The sequence below is a fragment of the Spermophilus citellus genome (genome assembly GCF_964194105.1).
Source record: "Spermophilus citellus genome assembly, chromosome: 2".
Lineage (NCBI taxonomy): Eukaryota > Metazoa > Chordata > Mammalia > Rodentia > Sciuridae > Spermophilus > Spermophilus citellus.
In genome coordinates, this window is record NC_138183.1 from 227,223,797 (window position 1) to 227,242,298 (window position 18,502).

At 34.7% G+C, this 18,502-nt stretch overlaps 1 protein-coding gene across 1 annotated transcript in view; it reads left to right on the forward strand.

Moving 5' to 3' along the window:
- The window catches only part of PDHX (pyruvate dehydrogenase complex component X), a 63,086-nt gene that overhangs the window by 15,443 nt on the left and 29,141 nt on the right, over positions 1-18,502 (forward strand). The window contains exons 2-3 of the mRNA XM_081260859.1: positions 5,095-5,175; positions 14,901-15,001. Of these exons, the coding sequence (XP_081116985.1) occupies positions 5,095-5,175; positions 14,901-15,001 (182 nt within the window). The remainder of the gene's footprint in view (positions 1-5,094; positions 5,176-14,900; positions 15,002-18,502) is intronic.

Here is an 18,502-nt window from a genome sequence, read left to right on the forward strand (position 1 = left end):
AAATGTACCATATGTAAACTACTGAGTTTCCTTAATTACTTTAGTCAAAGTAATGGAGCTTAGATCTGCTTCCCATTAACCACAAAGCAATTTGTTCTGCGTTTATATTTTAAGAGTTTGCATATATTCTTTTTTAATTCAGATGCCTTTTACAATTCTTGTATATCATTGGCTTAAGATATTTAGTATAATTGATTTTGTTGGAATATGAGTTTTATTTTTAGTACAAAAGAACTACTAATAAGTTAGAATTAGGTCAGTGTACAATATTTGAAATCAATGTTAGAAATATGCTGTAGAAAAATTGGAAGAAGAAATTCAAAGAAACAAAAATTGCTTAGAGAAGCTTCTATAAAATTCAGTGATTGATAGATTGATCATGTGGTTGATATGGCAGGGAAAGCAGCAGTAAACTAAGCTGTTTAATTTATTGTGTCATTCTGTTGAGGCAAAAAACATTAAGAGATAAAGATAGTTATAATGATTTGTGAGATATTTGCTTTTAAAATCAGTATATGTGAATTTAAATTGCTGGAAATATACATTACCAGAGTCATCTTATGAATTTTTTTTTTTTAAAGAAAGAGTGAGAGAGGAGAGAGAGAGAGAGAGAGAGAGAGAATTTTTAATATTTATTTTTTAGTTCTCGGCGGACACAACATCTCTGTTGGTATGTGGTGCTGAGGATCGAACCCGGGCCGCACGCATCCCAGGCGAGCGCGCTACCGCTTGAGCCACCTCCTCAGCCCCATCTTATGAATTTTTAATGTTTTATAAGTGTTACAGAATGGCAGACTTTATAAGAAAATTAGGCATCATTTGATAGTTTTGTAGAAAAGAACAGAACAATAAATTACTACAAATGGATTAGATTCTAATTTTCAAGCATTTTTAAGTTCTAATTTAAAAAAAACCTGTATAACCAGTTTAGAAAGATCACATTTCCTTTTTTCTTTCCTGTAGTTTTGCCAGTTGGTATTAGTAGGAAATATAATGGGTGCACATTTCAAGGCTTCTGCAGTTTAACAGAATAATGGTGGAATGTACTGCTTACTGAAATGAAGAGGGGGCTGTCATTAATTTCTAATGAAAATTAAATAATGTATGTGTAGGGTATTTCTATTCCAAGGGAGTCTAGAAAAGCCTCCACTATCTTAAGACAGTTGACAGCAACCTAAAGGGTAGATATTAATTATGCGCAACCTTGACACTGAAAGCTGATATTATATAATTACTTTCCCATCAGAAAAATACATTTGGAAAATATATGTAATATTTCAGTCCAAAGAAGGAACTAGAATGAAATATGGACTCTTACTAATAAATTAATGCTTTTATTTTGAAATGTTTTTTCTACCATTAAAGTCATAGGATTGATCAGTTAGAGTAGTCAGAGAATATATTACACTTTTTATTCCATAATAAGCCAGTATAATCAATCAAGAGATGGTACTGAATAATGGAGATGTCAAAATCTTTCTTCCATTTATGTCACCTTCATTGCAGAATAAGGATAGTGATCTACTACAGAATTTTTATATTTTATTGTCATTATTCAGAGAAGCAATTTCAGTTCATCCATGAAGGGTGACTGAAAAATGATTTTTTTTAAAATTTTAAAACATGAAAGTGTTTGAGGTGCTTGATGTTGTGCTTTGGAAAAAAATACTTAATGCAGACATTTCATAAAATAGTCCTTAATGTCAGGAATAATGCAAATATGAAGGTCTCTAGGTGAGAAATTATCATAGGAGATAGAATCATAAAATAAATTTGAATTTTATCATGGCAACTGAACCAAAGTATAAAAATATTGAAGAGAGACTTTGTTTTGAGAGAATTGATTTAGTATTTGTCATAAATTGGAATCTGAATGTAGAATTATTGAGGTCCATTTATTTTGTGCCTCGAAGTGGAACTTTATTTGATGAATTCATTCATATATATATATATATATATGAAGTAGTCAGTCTCATAATGCCAGGCTTAAACTTGTTGATAGAGTCAGCACATTGGGATTCTTTTTTTTAAGTTGTGCTTCTTACCATGATACTGTTTAGAAGTTAAGGGGTTTTGCCCTTTTTTTGAGTACCGGGGATTGAACTCAGGGGCGCTGGACCACTGAGCCACATCCCCAGTCTTGTTTTGTATTTTATTTAGAGACAGGGTCTCACTAAATGGCTAAAAGAACCTTGCCATTGCTGAGGCTGGCTTTGAACTCATGATCCTCCTCCTCAGCCACTGGGATTACAGGCATGATTAAAGCCACCGATCTGGCTTTTTTTTTTTTTTTTTTTAAACAAAAAGCACATTTGTCATTCCCAGCTTAAAAAACAGAAGCTGAAGGTTGAGTTGGCTCTACATTTTTTAGGCAAATGTTTTTTTCATCAAGCCATGTTAAAAAAAAAAAAAAAAAAAAGAAAAGAAAAAGGGAGGAGACTCAAGGCAGCAGACAAAATTATCTAGGAGATTAGAAAGTTCAGTTTATTATTTCCAAATATGTTTAATGTATTAAGCTTTAGCACTTTAAAATTCTTTCATTTTCAAGTGTAGGATTGTTGTGATTTGGATTTGATCTGTGTGAGTGTTTTTCCCAAGTGTACTTCCCTGATTGTAGTTCATTCAAGAATTTAGCATTCCACTGTTTTATAGATTCCATGCATTAAGGTTGGGCATAGTAGTTTGCATTGTTTTCTACCTGTGTAATGTCTGAATGTGCCTGTTTATGGACTTATTTTACTAGAAAAAGTGCAAAAATTTAGAAAGCTATACTCTGTAATTTGTCTTTCAATTAGAGGTAGCTTGGGAATTAAATGCAACTTGCAACAATAATTATGGAGAGTCATAAGTGACAGGAGTTTGATGGTCAATATTCCGCAGTCCTTTCCAAAATAACTGTATGTGTGCTGGGGATTAAACCTAAGAATGCATTACAGCTGAGCTACATCACCAGCCCTATAAATAATCAGCAATCAACTGATGATCAGTATTTGTAAGGAACATGAGAAACAAAGTAACACAGTCTAATAAAGGACAGCCTAGAGAGCTAGGCAGACAGATTCAGCTCCCTTAATCTGAACTGTGGTCTTCATATTGGTGAAATGGTCATGCTCACTTTGAATTTAGTTTGGGCTCTATCATTTTGGGGCCATTAAAAGTGATAATTCTAGCTGTCTTAGAATTTGGTACCAAATGTAAGAGAGGAAAGGAGTCAGGTGTATGAGGATCAAGTGGGTGGGTGGAGTCGCTGATAGGCTGGATTAGAGAATGTGATGCAGAGCTGAGGCCTTCCACAGTTGGACTTTCCAGTACAACCCCGTATTTAAAGTTTGGCTTTTTGTTTGAGGGAGAGAGTTTGTGTATACAGAGCAAACATACGGATTGTCGCCTCACACCCAATGAACCCTGATGATGGGAACAGGGAGAGGTGAGCCTATGGATCTGTCTTTCTTTTTTCTTTTTTTTTTTTCCTTTCTTTTTTTGAGAGAGAGAGAATTTTTTTTTAATATTTATTTTTTAGTTTTCAGCAGACACAACATCTTTGTTTTTATGTGGTGCTGAGGATCGAACCCGGGCCACACGCATGCCAGGCGAGCGTGCTACCGCTTGAGCCACATCCCCAGCCCTGGATCTGTCTTTCAAAGGCAGGTTCGTTGATGCAGGGCCATGCAGGGCCATGGAAGAGCTCAGAGGAAAATGTAGGTTCCCTAAAGACAGGAAGGTCTTGAAAGAAAATGAGGACAAAAGCTGAGGCAGGTAGACATGCTTTTTCCCAGTCCTTTACAGAGGAGTGAAGAAGTAGAGAACGGACAGAACCTTTCTTCTTAATATTCTTGGAAGTACCTTTAGCATGAAGCCATCGGAATTCTCCAAAAGTCACTGTAAAATTAGTTCCATTTCCCAAAGGAAACCTCATTTTATTTAACCTCATTTAACATGAGTGCTAAATTTCCTTACTGTTAATCCTAATACATTAATGGGGAGTAAACTCCATTCTCTCCTCTTCCACATTTGAAATATGTTAGCTGTGCTGCAGTATTTTGCTTTTTTTGAGTCTTGAGTGTTGAATATCTGAGAAGAGAATGGTTCTGTGAAAGACTTCAGGGAATGTAATTTGTTGTTACGGTAGTTTATTAGTATAACCTTTATATAAATTTTAATCAAAAGCTGTGTGCTCTTTGAGTATAGTCCTGGACGGTGGGTGATTATTGGGAAGCAGATACATACTGTCTCCTTTTTGGGTGTCTAAGGAAAAAATAATTTGTTTCAGTGAGAGGTGTCTCAGGTTTAAGGTCAGCCTTTTTGAATCCCCAGTTGAATTGTGATAGGGAACAAAATCTGAGATCAGTTCAACTGCTTAGTTTCTTGCCTGATCAGCCTTGACTAGATAAACTTTTCCTTTCAATCTTAAAAAAATTGAAATGCTATCTCTGTCACCTACAGTTGAATATTAAGTAATATAATATACTGTTTGAATATTGAATCATTGAATATTGAAAAGTATAATATTATACCTTTGAATATTGTGTAGTGTAGGTTTAGAGGTACATTACAACAACCAATTTCTTAACGTCTGATCTTGATTATTCTGCTCTAGGTCATCAGAGTCCTGTTTTTTTTTTTTTTTAAGTTGTTGAAAGACCTTTATTTTATTTATTTATATGTGGTGCTGAGAACCGAACCCAGTGCCGTACACATGCCAGGCAAGTGCACTACCACTGAGCCCCAGCCCCAGCCCCCAGAATCCTGTTTTGATGTTGTTTTTTCTTTTCTTGTGATCATTTTACCTAAAATATTTTTTGCAGAGATAAAAGGGAAAGGAGATGAAACTTAAATCAATTTTTCTTTTTTAACTTATAAGCACCTAATTATGAAAGTGGTCAAATATTTTTAAAAAAGTTTTATAAAAATATGCACAGTTGAGAATGTTATGTTTCCATAGTATTTACTAGACACTTTATTTGTCATCTGGGAATTGTCTTTGGAGTACCCTCTTTCTCCATAGAATTTGATAGTAATTTATTTGAATTGATATTAATTCCTTGTGTGTACTTTTTTGGGAGAGGCTAATCTTTTCTTTTTTTCCACTTTCAGTTGATCCTATTAAGGTTCTAATGCCATCTCTGTCACCTACAATGGAAGAGGGAAACATTGTCAAATGGCTGAAAAAGGAAGGTGAGTTAAGAACATTATTGGTGTCTACTGTGCTTTTTTGATCACTCTTCCTGGTTATTTTGGCTTTTTTCTAATCAGTTGTATTACACAGTACATAATCTAAATGAAGTAACTTGTGTTTCTTTGCTACTAATATAGGTTTGTTTAAATAAAATTTTCCCATGTTAATGTAGCAAAGTTTTCTGGGTTCATCCTGTGTGTTTCCACACGCACTGAATTTTAAAATATTTTAAGGGTTTTTTTAATTTTCAGTCCTTTTTCTTAGATTTTAGTTTCAACCTCATGCTTTTATCAAAACCCTTAGTTTATAACTCTATCATGACTGTGTGATGCCTATTTTCCTGGAGCTAGGGAAGTTGATTATAAGAGGGAAAATAAGTAAGAATAATAAGGAAAAGCCTCAAAAGAAGAGCAGTAGAGAAGGGCAGTAGACTTCTAGTTATTGAAACATACTATTAAGCCTATATAATTAAAATGGTGGGGTTGGTGTTTTAAAAGAACTGCAAGAATGGGGTCCTATTTAGACTAAGTTATACTCTATGTATGTGTAATTTGTCAAAATACACTGTACTGTCATATATATCTAGAAAGAACCAAATATATCTAGAAAGAACCAATTAAAAATAAATGCGTACTCGGTGCAGTGGCTCACTCCTACAATCCCAGTGACTTAGGAAGCTGAGGCAGTAGGAGGATCACAAGTTCAAAGCCAGCCTCAGCAACTTAGCAAGGTCCTGAGCAACTTGGTGAGACTCTATCTCAAAATAAAAAAATATAAAAAGGGGTGGGAATATGGCTCAATAGTTAAGCACCCCTGAGTTCATTCCCTGGTACAAAAAAACAAAAACCAAGCAAGTGGCTAGCCCTGGCAAGGACTTCCTGGGTTTCTATTTGTGATTCAGTGGGTACAGATTTTGCTAAGGCAAATTCTCGTCTTGTGTCATCCAGAAAGTAATTATAAAAGAGCATCTGGAGAGTTTAAGTCACAGGTAAGAATTGAGAGTGTGGCAGAGTTCTGTTGTGATTCCAGGAGGTCTAGCCACTCGTGGTATAACTTTTGCCAATGATGACACGTATGGGGCTTGGGAAGAAGGCCGGCAAGTACTTACTTGACAATACCAGCCAAATAAGCTTGGGAGTTTGGGGCAAGGCTGCCATTCTTTGAGGGATTCTGGGGTGCTAGGAAAAACAAGAAGATAGATAACAGAATGGGCCTCAGAGCAGAAGCTTGGTCCTATGGATTAGGCAGGTATCCATAACGGAGTAACCTAGGAGATGTAGCACAGTGAGGCTGTCCAGATGACTGTTCCTGGTTAGGATTTACCTGTGTGATTGGAAGCATTACTAAATTCTCTTCCATAGCAGGGAATATGTCCAAATGTGTTAATGCGTCCCTGTTATGGTTAATGCAGTAATTGGAACAGACCTGGCAGAACTGTAAACAGTTGATTAGTAAATATATGAGCAGAAGGGAGAGAAGCCAAAATCAGGGAATGTGACAGGATCCAGGAAGGCTTTATAGATGAGATAGTATTTGATATGGGTCTTCAAAAAAAAAAAAAAAAAAAAGATTAGGGCTGAGGTGGCTCAGTGGTAGAGTGGTAAAAGGCTTGCCTAGAAGAAGATTGAATTTCTTCACACTATGAGAACAGATAGGCAAGTAGATAGGAATTTGTTTCTGGTTTTTAAACTGGGCCACGTTTCTCTCCAACTTCTAGCTCACTGGTAATAAATTATACGTATCCATTGAAATATGGTCTGTATGATTTCAGGCCAGGAAGTGTGGTGTCTCATCATTTTGGTCTTTTTACTTTTGATAACACTGTGCTGTTTTCATGTAGGGTAGGCCAGGATGTATTTTAAGTCTCTGGAGCATATTTCCCTGAAGGTTACTCTTAAAATTCTGTGTTCTGCCAGTTGAAGGGAAAATCTTGTTTACCAATACAGTGAATAATTAAGAGCAATCCGAATCCTAGTTTCTTGGTAATCCACTAGCTTCTTTTTTAAACTTACTTTTTTAAACTCTGCCGTTTAATTGTTCTTTTGAGTATAACTTACTTTTCATTAATGTGTATGTACTCATTGTGATAAGTCTAACTACGCTTGGTGCTTGGTACATTGATGGTGACACTTGGCTCATTCAAAAAGGGACTATTAGATTATAAATTTATATTGAAAACATATTCCCTTTTTATATACTTCTCATTAGCTCTGCTTTTTGTTTATATTGAGGTCTTTATTAATGTATGGTTAATGGAATTTAAAACATTAAGAATATGGAAAATTTTTAATGAAAAAGAGTGCTGTTGTATCTAGTTATCAATCTAATTTATTTTTAAGCAAAGGCTAGATAATGATCCAATAGCCTGTGGATAGCAGTTCGGTTATATAAACTTTCAAGGTTTCTTGAAAATCTGAGACTCTAATTCACATCTACTTTTATTAATGCATGTTTTAAGCTAGGGAGGTAAGGGTGCAATAAAAGAATCAGGATTTGCCCTTTGGAGTTTCTATGTTGCCGTGAGAACTACCTGGAGTGAGTTAAGCTAGATGAAATCAAAGATATATCATAGAGGCTGGGGGTTGTGGCTTAGTGGTAGAGTGCTTGCCTAGCATGTGCGGGGCGCTGGGTTCAATTCTCAGCACCCCATAAAAATAAAATAAAGATTTTGTGTCCAACTAAAACTAAAACAAAATACAAAGAAAAGAGGTATATCATGGCTTCAAATTCAGTCATAATTTATTTTTATATTCTGAGTTATGTGCAATAATAGCATGTAAATTATTTTCATCTTTTTAAGCTAATGAATCTTAGGACACTAGTTTAATAGTAAGTAATAGGATGCTTATTTAGTCTGAGGATTGAATTAAAAGTATGCATCATAAAATTAGTAGAAGCTGAGTGTGGTGGTACACACTATAATCACATAGCTACTTGAGAGGCTGAGGCAGAAGGATCACAAGTTGGAGTCCAGCCTGAGGAATTTAGCAAGACCTAGGCTCAAAAAATAAAAATAAAAGGCCTAAGTATGTAGCTTAATAGTAGAGCACTTATCTTGTGTGCACAAGGCCCTGGGTTCAGTCTTCTGTACTGCTTATAAAATAAAACAGTAGAGAAGATATTTTGAAAGTGCTAAATAACACACAATTTCAAAATATCTTGAAAGGTAAGTTGAACTGTAATTCTACATCTTTATTACAGGTGTTTAGGAGGGTGGGGTTGTGGTAAAGAAAATATACTTCAGGTAATTTCTGTTTATTAAAGTGGCCATAGTTAATTTTTTCATCAGTTGAAAAGTCAAATCTGTTAAAACAACAAAAAGAAATATTTGTTCCCCTTTCATGAGAGAATATTTACACATATGAAAAATATTTTTTTCCTTGAGATTAATATTTTAGATTTTCGCTCTGCCAAGAAGCACTATAAACAAAACCACACTGGAACAGTTGTGTGACGTGCTTAGCACGTGGTGTCTGGAGCAGACATAGGTGCTTAGCAAGTGATATCCTCTGCTGTTCTAGGTGTGATTCTTCAATCCAGAGGCTGTCATTCTTAGTGAGCCTTTCTTTTGTTGTATAACTGGGAATTTCGACTATTCCACACAGCTTTTGTATAAGTCGGACTGTCTCAAACTTAGTGTTTGAGAGTAAAACGGTTCTGATGGGGGCTTTATCCTGTACCACTAGGTACCATTGGAGAATTACACAAAGATTCTGGATTCTACTGTAGAAGAGGCTTTGGTTTCTGTTATTTCTGGGAATATGTTTGTGGTGCTAAACTGGAAAATTTTGGAAAGTACATTTCACAAATAGCCTCAGTGTTTTTTTTTTTTTGTTTGTTTGTTTTTTTTTTGGTATACTACTATTTTAACAGCTTTTTTGAAATATAATTTACACATTCACCAATTTTATGTGCACAACCCAATTATTTTTAGTAAAGGCATAGATTGTGCAACTTACCATAGTCCATTTTTAGAACACTTCTGTCATCCCAAAATGTTCTGTGCTGCTTGATTGCAGTTGCTTTCGTCTCCCATCCCTGGCTTTAGACAATTTTGATCTGGTTTCTGTCTCTAAAATTTTGCCTTTTCTAGACATTTCATGTAAATAGTAATCATAATGTAGTGTTTTCATTTAGCATGGTTGAGATCATCCATGTTGTAACAAGTATTAGCAAGTTCGTTACTTTTGTTGCTGAATTGCTTTTATCATTATGCTTTTTTACAGTTATTGCTAACATTTATGTTAGATCAAAATTGTAAAATTGGTGAATGAATTGTAGATTACAGTATTAATCAATGGAACTCTCTGTGGCGATAAAGTACTTTGCCAAACTGTTCAATACAGTAGCCACTAAACAGGTAAAGAAGAGACCAGAGGGATGTATGGGAGTTTAACCTGATGTGATGGTCTCCTTCTCAAACTACCACTCATGCTGTCAGCACTCCGGGCAGGATTTGACTGGCCTAGCAGCCAGGCTGCCTTAGGTCATGAGACCATGCAAATATCATCCTTTTAATTATGATGAAGTGATAAGCATTGACAGACTGTGATTAGGGGTCCCTCTTCTCTATTACCGTTCTGTTGTGTACTAATTTTGGGTAGGATTGGCATTGTCAGCTGGTACTCTTCGTCTGATTAGGAACTTCTTGTAGGATTTCTATTTTATTATTTTTAACCATGGTGTGTTATACAGTGTCATTCATATAGGGGCAACTTGTAGATGTTTGCTGAGCAAATACATTAATGTCTCTCAACATAGCAATAAGAAGAGGTTTTTCTCTTTCATGTTTATGTAGATCTGATTTACTTGGTTTTTCAGACAACAAGTAGCCCTATACCATCATACACCTTGGAAATAAAGACTTAGTCTTAAATTTTTGGCAGGACAAAAGTATTTTATAAAAACCACAGGATGTGTTTGGTTAATAATGTAAACTATGTTTGACTAAGACACTATTTCATGCCTAGAATTTACTAAGACACAGGGAAGCCTCTGTATACTTCCATCCTCAGCTCTGACAGCTGCTCATCTGGACGAAGGAACAGGATATGATGCTGGCGTCGGTGCTGGGGAGCGGCCCCCGGGCGGGCCTCTGGTCTGGCCCCTCCTGGGGCCCGCACTCTCGCTCCGGGCCCGCTCCACCTACGCCACTGACACCGACCTCGAGAAGATGGCTCAGGAACACTCCAGGGCTGCCATCTTCTGCAGCCAGTCAGCCATCAACGTGACAACTGAGAAGCCTTCTGTCCCTCAGATCGTCCATGAGCCTCTGTCCTGGCTGCTCAGTCTTTTCCACTAGACTATAAACTCTTTACAATTAGAACCATATCTTGTTGTTTTTGTACTCAGTGCTTACTACAATGTCTTATACATTAATATTTGTTGAATGATCTGTTTGAAATAATAGACTGTGGAAGAGGAGCAAATAATGGATCTTGAGTTTTAATCGTTGTTACTAGCTATACCTAATATTTTGTCTTTAGTTCTATCTGAAGATGTGAAGTGTTATGTAAAGGTGTAAGTGAAGTGTTAACCTAACACTTCCAAGTCTGTGATTTTTTTTTTTTATAATCTCTTCCTGAGAGTCAAAGAGATTAAGATGAAGTGACTAGATCACTACTAAGTGTTCAGCCTTCAAATGAAACTCATATCTGACATGTCTGACTTGGGAGAGGTTCCTTTTAACTACTCTGCCAAGCAGTCTTTCTCAATATAGTGCTAACTTGTTGATCAAAGCTGAAACTTAGCAGACTTGCATCTTTGTGGCATTTAGTCTCAAAATTTTCTTTTGGCATTTACGTTGGATTTGATTATCAATAGATAGAATTTAGTTTCATAATAAGTTAGGGGTAATGCTTCTTTATATGAAAGTATAATGTTTTAAATGTTGCTGTAGTTTATGGACAAAGCTCTTTATACTACAGTAGTTTTTGTCTGTTTCTCTCAGCATTCTTATTTAGCTGATATATGTGCTATGTTATGTGGCAAGATGTGGGTATTGTTTAAAGAACATAAGAAACGGGGTTACATGTCTTTAAAATTAGAAACATTCTACAAATCAAATGGGAGAATGAAAAGACATGTAAAGGACAGTTTGATGTGTACCTCATAAGGAAATAAGGATATGTTAAGTTATTACAGTTTTTTTGTAAAGCATTTAATCTGAAGTGCATCTCATATAAGGCACTGGCCTGAGATCTGAGGAATGGGAGTGTTATAAAACATCTCTAATGTGCCCTGTTTCTATTGTGGAAAAGTTCACAGTATTTTCTAGTAAGTAGAGAAAAATACAATTTTTAAAAAGTAATTAGTAGTAGCAATATAACATTTTATATTGCAATTTGTGGTTCTTTTCAAATTAGTTATAACTGTTACCGGAATTCAGGAATAGAAACAAAAACTTGTCAATTGAAGTACCAAGAGAAAGCTACATGGCTGAAGCAGAAGAATAGATAGTTCTTAAAGAGTGGTTGAAATTTGAACATGGATGAGCACAATGATATAGTTTCATTTTACTTGGTTTCTTAAGGCTAGAATTTATTTTCCAGCCATCTAAGAAGTGGTTTTATGGTAGGTTGCATAATTCAGTGATCTCTCCCATGGTTACTACAGAAACAGAATAGTGCTTTTTTATTTTTCCTTTTGGAGTATGATCTATTTTAACTAAAACATCTGTATAAAGAAGTACGTAAGATAAAATATATGACACTGGGACATTCTCTGTATGACATACAATGGTCCTTTTTGGTCTGTTCCTGCATATCTCACCAGCCTAATCTTTCATTGCTTCTCTCATGAACTGTTTGCTAGTTCCCCCAAAGGGGCGTGTTCTCTTTGCTCCCAGGCCTCTGGGTATGCTGCCTTCTGCCTGAATCATTACCCTTTATTTATCTCCTCATCCTCTCAGGCTCAGATGAGATTCATTCTAAGGAAACTTTCAGAGCACACTTATTAACTTACTAGTATTTTAGATTTTCTTTCACATTTTCTCATTGTATTCACCTGTTAATATTGCTATTTCAGCTATTTGGGTGTATATGTGAAGAGATGGGGGTGTATTTGTATGCCTTATATTTTCTATCCCTTTTTTTTTTTTTCTATTTAGGGTTTAGGTCTGTCTCTTCTAAGCTATTTTTACCAAGATTTTATTTCTGTATTTTCATAACCACTACTTTTATATGTAGTTTTAATCCATTTACAATTATTGTGGTTATTTATACATTTAAATTTGTTTTTGCTGTTTTTTGTGCATTTCTGTTTTTATTCTCTGCCTTTTCTTTTTATGGGCATACTTTCTGTTAAGTGATCGTTTTTATTTTCTGTTTTGCCTCTGATTTTTTTAATTGATATAGATTATATTTCTATTTTTAAATTCTTAAATTTTGTCAAAAAATGTAATTATTCAGTATTTTTTCCTAATTGTATCAAAGTTCAGTATGGTTCACATCACCTAAACATTCCCTTATTCGTCTTATTGATTTTTAGTTTTTGAGTTTTTACTTTTTGACCTTCAAACATGGCCTTTTAAGTGATAAATGGTTAGCATTATAGCAGCTTTTGTGGTAACTTTTTTCTTGTGTCTCATGGGTCCTTTCTGTGTCTACTTTTCTTCTTGATGACAATCTTGTATGAGCTCTTTGAAGTGATTGCCAATAATGGTAAATTTTCTAGCTTTTATATGTCTAAACAATACTTTTTGTCATTCTTAATTGATGGTTTGGCTGCATGTAAAATTCTAGACAGTTATTTTTCCTCAGCTTTTTGAAGATATTGCTTCATTGTCTTCTGACCTCTATTGCAGCTGCTGAGAAGTGTGCTCTCAGTCTGTCATTCCATTGAGGTAATATGTTTTTTTTTCCTCTGATAGCTTTTAAAATTACGTTTTTTATTGTTGATTGTATGCAGTTTCTCTACAGTGTATCTAATGTGAATTATGTTTACATGCTCTAATACTCTTTTTCCTGTTAAAATTTTGTCACCGTTTTAACTTGCATAGAATGTAATCTCAATATTTATATATACCTCTACCTACAAGATTTAGGACATTCCTCACACAAGGCTCTCTTGTGCCCCCTCTCAGTCAATAACGGGTATTTCAAACTCTTAATATTATGAAGGTATACATCTCTAGTTCTGGAAAAAAATTTTGGCAATTATTTCTTCAGGTATTGCTTCTCCACCAGCCCCCCAAGTCTTCCCCAGGAAGTCCATAAGACAAACATTGCAGCCTCAATCTATGTCATTTAGCTACTCTTTTCTTTTCCTTTCTATTTTTTTTTTTAATTTTTTTATCTGCATGTATTAAGTTCTGGATAGTTTCTTGGTGCTAGCTTTCAAAATCATTCTTTTGCTATGTCCACTCTAGAATATATACCTTTTTTTTTTTTAATTTTGATGACTTAATTTTTTTATTTCCAATATTTCTAATTAGCTTTTTTCCTTTCTACTTGATGCTGTTTTGTTTCATTTCTGTACATTTTTTAAAAAAATTATTGTCCTTGTGATGGCTGTTTTATCTTCACTTATATTTTTAACATCCTCCAGATACTTATTTTAAAATCTTTGGCAGATTGCACTAAAGAAATGCTTCTCAAATCTGTTTCTGTTCCAGTTATTGATTTTGTGACTTGCTTTCTTAGCATCAGATTTCTTAATGTTTCAGGACCTTGTTTTATGGTTTACTTTTGAATGGAAGGTTTTTCTGTTTTTCTCAATGTCTTCCCTCTTGCCCATCCCTTATCTTCCCCTTAGCCCCTGGATTTTGCTATGGATACTGGGAATATTGACAGATGCAGTCCCTGGAGCCAGAAGGTTGTTTGACTTGGTTTCTGATATTGGGGCAGTGTTTTTGTCCCCCATCTCCTACACCCCCAGTTTCTGAATAAAGCCTTAGTCTCAATCAGGTTTTGATGGCTCATTTCGTCAGCCTGACTTAGCCCTAGCTTCAGGTGGTAAAGCTGATTTGAGTCCCCTGGCTCCACAAGGCCACTTTTAGTTCCCTGTACTTCCTAAAGGAAATCTGTCTCTTCTTTCCTCCCCATCACAAACCTACTTTTTGATCCAGAAACCAGCATGTCTGTAATGTCAGTTCCTGCTCAGGTTTTTAAGTTTTCATATCTTTTCTATTGCACAGAACTGGTCCTTAATTTGACATCAGCCATGTTGATTTTCTCTTTTTTTATGCTGTGTATGCTTTATTCATTTATGCTGTGTGGTACAGATAGGATTTTTGAACTTGCCCTAAGATGTAAACCAAAAAGTACTATTAACTACGAAACTTCTCTCTATAGAGTATTAGTCAAATTAGCAGGAGATAGGGGTGGGAGTTTAACTCAGGGATAGCATGATGAGGCCCTGGGTGTGATCCTTGGCACTGTTAAAAGAAAAAGAGATACGGGGTCTGAAACTGATTTGTTCTGGAGAGAATATTCGTTTGTTGCTATTGTCTCAGTGTGATTTTACTTTTAATATTTGTTCAGTAATCTTAGCAATAGCTTTTTATTACAACAAATATAATTATACCCCTTATAAAGCTTTCAGAAAATACAACAAAGCACGCACACACACACACACACACACACTCACACACACGAGATGAGAACTATTTATAATTTCACAACCCAGAAGTAACTATAGAGTATTTTGTTGTTAATTATGTTTTACACACATCTACAGATATTCATATTTAAAAAAACAAAACAAACCCAGTCTTGTTTTGTAGGTGAAGCTGTGAGTGCTGGAGATGCATTATGTGAAATTGAGACTGACAAAGCTGTGGTTACCTTAGATGCAAGTGATGACGGCATCTTGGCCAAAATAGTGGTAAGTTTTCATTTGGATTATCTTCTATAGGATGAAGATTTCTTTTTTTTTATTTTTAATACATGACAGTAGAATGTATTTTGATATATTATTCACATATGGAGTATAACTTCCCATTCTTCTGGTTGTACATGATGTGGCATTAATTACATTGGTAGGATGAAGATATCTTAAATGTAAAGTTTTTGAAAGAAAGTTACCTCTTTATTTATATTGTTGTATTATCTTTTACATAGTACATTTTTAATTCGAATTGTGTTTTTTGTATTTTCTAAATTTTCTATAATGCATGTTATTTTTAGATGGAATTTTAAAACTCACGAGAAAAGTAAAATAAAATGCATAAATTTGCATATGGTAAAATACTTTTCTACTGATGTAGCCAATCAATGTGTTGTTTCTTCATTTCCAGAACATTTGCCAGATAGTATAGAATAGCAGCTAAGACTGTGGTTTCTGGGAGTTACAGTGCCACCTGAATCATGTAGCTGAAGTCTTCTTCTGCAGTTATAACTGCATAATGAGAAGCAAATTCTTTATCCTTTGCTTCATAATAAAGTAGAGAAGATTATAACAGACCATGGGGTATTAGGGAAATTTAAGTGAGAGAATATACAAAAGACTCCCATGTCATTCTATGTGAGTCTAAGCATTTGTATCAGTTGTTTGTGATTAACCATTAAACATTCATTTACGCCTCTATAGTTTGATTTGTACTGGTAAGACATACCTCTAATGGTAGTCCCTTGTCGATGTGTTTTTAGTTCTGAGCCACCAGCTCATCTCTGCATTTAGGATGGATATAACACCTTCCATTGTCTATTTGGTCCAAAGGCCATACCTTGGAATGTTATACTCTAATTAGATATAGATCTTATAAATTTTAAATTAGTGTTTCTTACTAGAAAGTCCTTTGGAGGTGGTACCAGGGATTGAACTTGGGGGCACTCAACCACTAAGCCATATCCCCAGCCCTATTTTGTTTTTTATTAGCAACTTAATGAGTTGCTTAGTGCCTTGCTGTTGCTGAGGCTGGCTCTGAACTACAGATTCTCCTACCTCAGCCTCCCAAGCCTCTGGGATTACAGGCGTGTGCCACTGCCTTTTATGTGTATATTTTCTAGCCACTTGTTTTATTCCTGACATCTTAATATATCAAACATCTGTCTATGATTGAAGCATATTGTTTAAAATATAGTTAACTTCCTCAGAGGAAGTCTGAATTGAAGATTAAAATGTTTACCTTTATAACTGAGAAAATAAAAAATATACTTACCAAAAATAATTTGACTAATTTATGTAAGTATTTTGAGGAAGAGAAAGATTGCTTACATTGCCATATGTAATAAACCCAGTTTGCATTTTATTGGGTGTGCTTTTGACAGGCTGTGCTCTTGGCCCTAGTTCTGAATTGCTTGGCTGAAAAAGTCTCTCAGAATTTATAGCATTTTCCACTTAACTGCTTAGTAATGCATTTCAAATGGCTAACCATGTCAGTGGGTCAGGAGTGCCTAGTCATATGGTCCCTAATGCTCTGAAAGGTTTGGGAGGGTATTCCTGCCAAAGAAAAGATTGTGTGTTTTAGGGCTTTGTATTTTTATTATTATTCTACATGCTTTTTGGACCATGGCAGTGGGAGTATATTCATGTCATAATGTTATACAGTTTCACAGAGGGAACAAATTAAGGTGGACTCTCTAGTGCCTTTTGGTTTTGTCTTCTCCCCTGCTTCAACCCTCACCACCATCACCACCAGCAAGAGTTGTACCCATCTTTTTCGCTGTGGAATAATTCTCATTTTTCCAAACAAAATAATATGATTTTTACAGGAGTAATACATTTAAGAGATTTCTGCTTTCGGAATCAAAGAGTTGGATAATTGAGCTTATTAAAAGGCAAGGGATGATAATAAAACTAAACTGAACACTGAAAATAAGTACTGCAACTCTAATGTCAATTTTGAGCACACATATTTGAAAGGCTTAGAAATCATAGTACATTTTACTCTTAGAAATTTAAGAGGTTTTGTATTTTGTCTTCACAGTTTGGCTTTCTAAATACTCTTATAGTTTTGTATCTGAATTATATTTTAAATGTAAAATAATACTTAGCACATTTTAATTTTACTTTGTGCCTTGGTTTCAGCATTCCATACTTTTGGGTACACTGATAAACATAGGTGAGCTCTATTTGGTATAGTTGCAGATATTTAATGTCACTGCTTGGGAACATCTCTGGTACAGGTAGAGGGATGAAATTTAGCCTATCAGTGTTATTAAGAATTTATCTCAGGCCTTACCACCTTTTATATGTTGCTATTTGCCCTCTAGTGCTACCAGCCACATGCTGGGCCATTAGGCAGGAATTTCCAGCCCTTATCAAGGTGCACTCTATAGTCCAATCTTGATCCTGTTGATAGTATTTCTTGTTTTAAAAATAATATCTTTAATATTTATGGTAAGTGACATGTTCTTCTAAGTGCCTCACATGTAACTCATTTATTCCTCATAACAACCACACATACCTGCTGTTACTGGTTTTTATTTTAAAGAAATCGGCATGGTGAAATAGACAAACCTAAGACCATATAACTAGTAATTAATGGAGTTTCAACATTGAAACCCAGGAAGTCTGTACAAAACTGGGAAGGAAGGCTAGTACTTTGAATGACAGACTTAATTCAGAATTTCACTATTAATAAGCTATAAGTTTATAGGGAAAAGTGTAAACTTTTTTCATTTCATATTAAGAAGTGCTGATTTGGACAGAACAGTACCAAAGGCCTGTTTGGTTTCTAAACACAGTTTTGCAGAGTATGATTTACTCCTATGTACTAAGTCTACACCAGTTTTAAATATTTATGCATGGGAAAAAATGTGAGTACTTTAAATATTGTTTGATATTTAGACACAGTAAAAAGTGAAATGATAATAAAAACTTGTTACTGCTTCTTTGAAAATGTTAATGTCATGTTGGTAGGATATATGTGGAATCATATATATGATTTACAGTAAATTAATCAGAAAAGGAGATTTCAGTTTCAAATTTAGTACAGTATCTGACTCACATTTCAGAAATCTGTTTATTTTTAAAACAAAACTTTCCCCTACAAGGGAATGGTTTACATTTGAATCATATTCTTTGAACTTGGATACTGATCTTACGGCTGATTCACTCTTGAAAGGAATTATCAAGTATACTTCATATCATTTAATGCTTCTTATTTCTATGAGTTTTTAAAGAATTACTCATTTACTTTGTGATTTTTAGTAGGCATCTCATAAACAGCTAGTTAAACACTTTTAGATGGAGAAAATGTTAACCTAATAATAATCTTAACTCATCTTTTGACAGATGAAAAATGAATAGTTTTTTTTTAAGTTTTAAGTAAAACTTTTGCAACTAAATTTTTCTTGGATTGTTTAGTCTTTTCCCACAGCTTATAATTCATTGTTTATTCTTAATTAGTTTCATATGTCCATTTATCTATATATAAATGTA